The sequence below is a fragment of the Pediculus humanus genome, genomic scaffold, assembly GCF_000006295.1.
Source record: "Pediculus humanus corporis 1103172107368 genomic scaffold, whole genome shotgun sequence".
Lineage (NCBI taxonomy): Eukaryota > Metazoa > Arthropoda > Insecta > Psocodea > Pediculidae > Pediculus > Pediculus humanus.
The window spans coordinates 409,137-413,266 of record NW_002986996.1 but is presented as its reverse complement, the minus strand read 5'-3'; the positions used below and the strand labels follow the sequence as shown (position 1 = coordinate 413,266).

Below are 4,130 nucleotides of genomic sequence, written 5' to 3'. Positions count from 1 at the left end.
ATATTTTTTTTATAAAAAACGGTCAATTTTAAATAAAAAACTACTTGACCGTTATTTACAAAATTAAATTATTATTATTATTATTAATTTTTTCGTTACCCATTGTTTTACATAAAGTTTAAACGTTTTCGATAAACTTACGCACTTTGCCAAAAAATTTATTACCGCGTTCCGTTACGACGAAATTTTTTTTTTTTTTTTTTTAAATTTTACAAAAACAACAACAACGAAATAATAATAATAATACGGAATGTATCGGCCAATAGTAAAAAAATTTACATGAAATTAAAAAAATAAAAAAAAAAATATTATTATTTACATAATTTTTTTTTTTTTTTGTTTTTGTTTTCTTTTTTAATCAAAATATAATATATATATAAATTTCAAACAAAAAAAAAAAAGAAAAGAAAAAAAAGTTCTAAATTTAAATCGAGTGCAATGGAAAAAAAATTAAATTCTGATTCGATTGTAATAACGGAAAACGAATTGCAAAGAGCCGAAATTAAATTGCGTTTGGCACATAAATTACGTCAGCACATGAAATTTTTAAACGCGGAAAGGAAAAACATTTTGCAAAAAATGAATGCCATACTACAGCTTAATTCGGCCGTGTCACAACTCAAATTAAAAATGAACATTTGTAACGAATTGATCAACGATTTGGAAGGTAACAACAACAAAAACAATAACGTCGAAGTGTTTAGATTTATAAAAGACATGGACAAAGCCGATAAATGCGGTCAAAGTTTATTAAAAAAAACAAATTCTCTCATTCAAAAAGTTGAAAATTTAGAAAGGATAAATTCCATGTGTTTGAAACAATGCGAAACCATTACCGGAATACATAACAATCCCATATCCGACGACAACCTAAACCACAACAACAACAACAACAACAACGATGATGATGATGATAATGATATTAATGAAATTATGAAAAAATTATTGTAATTACAATTTTTCGACATACTCACACACATACAAAAAAAACCCTTCAAAAAAAATGGCGCAAAATTGATCGGATTCGATGCGTGTACATAAATAAATAAATAAATAATAATAATTATTATCGGATCAAACGATGATTTGAGAGGTGAGAAAATATAATAATTATTATTAATTAATAAACCATAGAATACACATTAATATACATAACTTTCACGTAGCAAAATTATTATTATCATTAAATTTTCCATATATAATTAATTATAAGAATGTAAAATTTTATTTTTAAGTAAACCGCGTAATCGTTGGTAATTATTATTATTATTATTATTAGTAATAATTTTATTAAGTGATTACTTTGTGTTTAAAAAAAACTAATACGTCACGACGTTAACGGTTAATTAATTAACTTATGGTAAAAATCAAAGAAATTTTTTTTTTATGACCGATTTTACAATTAAATTACAACAACCACTAATAGTTTTGTCACAATTTAATAAATAAATAATTTTAATAAGTTTATAAGGTCGTGATCATTTGAAAAAGACAACAACAACAACCACATAAAAAGAGATTTCTTAGGTAAAATTATTATTATTATTATTTATTTATTTAAAAAAGGAAATAAAAAATGATTAATATTCTTGGCAGAGATTTAAACTAAATTTTTTAAAAATCGTCAAAAAGACCCTTTAAACTTATAAATAAATTTTTTTTTTTTTGGGTTAAAACGGAAATGGGGTAAATGCAACAACAACAACCTGAAAAAATATAAATTTACACTTGTCGTGTTTGTTTTAAAAAAAAAAAAAAAATAAATCTCACTTTTTTTTTTTTGGTAGTAAAAATGGATATAATGAAAGCAATGTTTTGTTTTTTGTTATTCTCTCACTCACTCATTCACTATTTATTTAACTTTTCTCTCTCTATCTCTCTCTCTCTCTCTCTCACACACACACTCTTATTTCATGCGTGAAAAAATTGTAATTAACTTAGCAGACTATATCATTGCTTGCAGGTATAAAACACATAACGGGAGATAATTTTATGGACACGCTTGACAACGGAGTAATTTTGTGTCAACTCGCAAGAATAATTCATGAACGAGCGCAACATGCCAAAAATATTGGCATACACAAAGGGGTATTATACACGTTTTATTTACTTCGAAAAAAACCTAATGTTATAGAAATAATAATAATAATAATGATAATTTTTTTTATAGAAAATCCCCGATTTAAACAGTCACTGTTTTCACAATGCGGCAAGGAGAAGTTTTTTTTCAAGAGATAACATGGAAAATTTTATAATTTTCTGTAAAGAACTTGGAGTTCATCAAAATCTACTTTTCGAAAGTGACGATTTGGGTATTTAATCATTATTATTATCATTATTATCATTATCATTATCATTATGTTAAAAATTCATTTTTCATTTTTTTTTTTTTTTTTACTACAAGTTCTTCATAACCAACCGCGTAATGTAATTTTGTGCCTTTTGGAGTTATCCAGGATAGCGACAAAATTTAATATAGAACCTCCAGGATTAGTAGAATTGGAAAAAGAAATAGCAGAAGAAGAACAAAGAACGGAAAGATTAGAAAAAATGAATAAAAATTCATTGTTATCATGGCAGTTCAGGCCATCTTTTAGTAATCTTTCCAGGTTGGTATAAAGAAAAAATTTTCTTTTTTTTTCTTAAATATATTCTAACTACGCATCACGTGTTTGTTTAAAACAACAAACAAACAATTTCAATTCATTATTGCATAAAAAAAAAAAAATTTTCTTTCTTTAATGAAATTTAAAATTACATAAATAAGTAAAAAAAAAATAAAATGATTTATGAATGCCAATAAAATTATTTAATCGTGACTGATTACATTTAATTACTAAAAAAAAAAAAAAAAAAAAAAAAAACATTACAAATTATTATTTTTTACATTCATCAATTTAAATTTAAATTTAAATTTTTTTTTGTAACTTTCCAAAAATTTTTTTCTTTTCTTTATTTAAATTTTTTAAATTTTTATTGGCATTATCTAGAAAGAAAACTTTTTTTTCTAATTTATGTAATAAAGAAACTCGTTTCGATAGATAATGATAATAATAATAATTTAAATTTTTCATACTTTAAAAAGGAGGTAGATTTTAAAATATCGATAAATCCATATTTGTAAAAACGACATGCAATAATAATAATAATAATAATTTACGTTATTATAAGATCAACGAGCGAGGGTAGTAGCATGGGTGAAATGATGTGGAACAAGCCCTTAGATGGAAGCGATGGTATACCAAGCGATCATACCGAAGATGATTGGTCTAGAGAAAGTGCCGAAGATACAGATGCAGAAGTAGATGGAAGAGAAGTTGCAAGTCCGATGAACGAAGTTGACATGAAAGTAATTATTATATAAGATAAAATATTTTTTAAAAAATTTATAAAATTAATTTTTATCAAAAAAACTCAAATTTTTTTTTTACTAAAGGTCCAACAAACTACTAAAATTGTACAGAAGCATTGTTCTTGTAATAAAAATAAATGTTCAAAATTATCCGTTAAAAAAGTTGGAGATGGAAAGTACAATATTGCTGGAAGAAATGTGTTTGTGAGGGTGAGATATTCTATCATAGTAAATCATTTTTAATTTTTTTTTTTTTTCCATGGAAAATTTAATTTTAACTCAATTTAATATTTAGTTACTCAAAGGCAGACACATGATGGTAAGAGTAGGAGGAGGTTGGGATACTCTCGAACATTTTCTTTTAAGGCACGATCCTTGTCAGGTGAGAATATTAAGCAGAGGCACATCACCAAGTACTACTACTACTACCACTTCTCAGAAGCACGATATATACAATTCAACAGGGTTTGGTTCACTCAATAATTTGCAGTTATTAGCACAAATTCCAACAGCTGTTGGACCTAATACATTTTTGCACATTCGTGCTAAATATCGCAGTCCACCGCCACCATAGCAATAATTTAATTATAACTAATGATAAAAAAAAAAAAAAAAAAAATACTAAAAATATAAATAACTAAATCAATTTTTCTTTGCTCTTTGCAAAAACAAAAATACACATAATCATATATATTAAGTGCCCTAAACAAATTTAAATTTTTATTAAATTTTAACATTTAAAATTATACGAAAATAATTTATGTTTATGTTAAAGAGA

The 4,130-nt window shown here is 24.8% G+C and overlaps 1 protein-coding gene across 1 annotated transcript in view; it reads left to right on the top strand.

The window, feature by feature from the left end:
• The window catches only part of Phum_PHUM007960 (Growth-arrest-specific protein, putative), a gene marked incomplete at both ends in the record, with an annotated part of 10,716 nt that extends 6,790 nt beyond the window's left edge, over nucleotides 1–3,926 (top strand). The window contains 5 exons of the mRNA XM_002422668.1: nucleotides 1,964–2,099; nucleotides 2,191–2,312; nucleotides 2,405–2,613; nucleotides 3,464–3,562; nucleotides 3,648–3,926. Coding sequence (XP_002422713.1) covers nucleotides 1,964–2,099; nucleotides 2,191–2,312; nucleotides 2,405–2,613; nucleotides 3,464–3,562; nucleotides 3,648–3,926 — 845 coding nt within the window. The remainder of the gene's footprint in view (nucleotides 1–1,963; nucleotides 2,100–2,190; nucleotides 2,313–2,404; nucleotides 2,614–3,463; nucleotides 3,563–3,647) is intronic.
• Nucleotides 3,927–4,130: the final 204 nt, after the last annotated feature.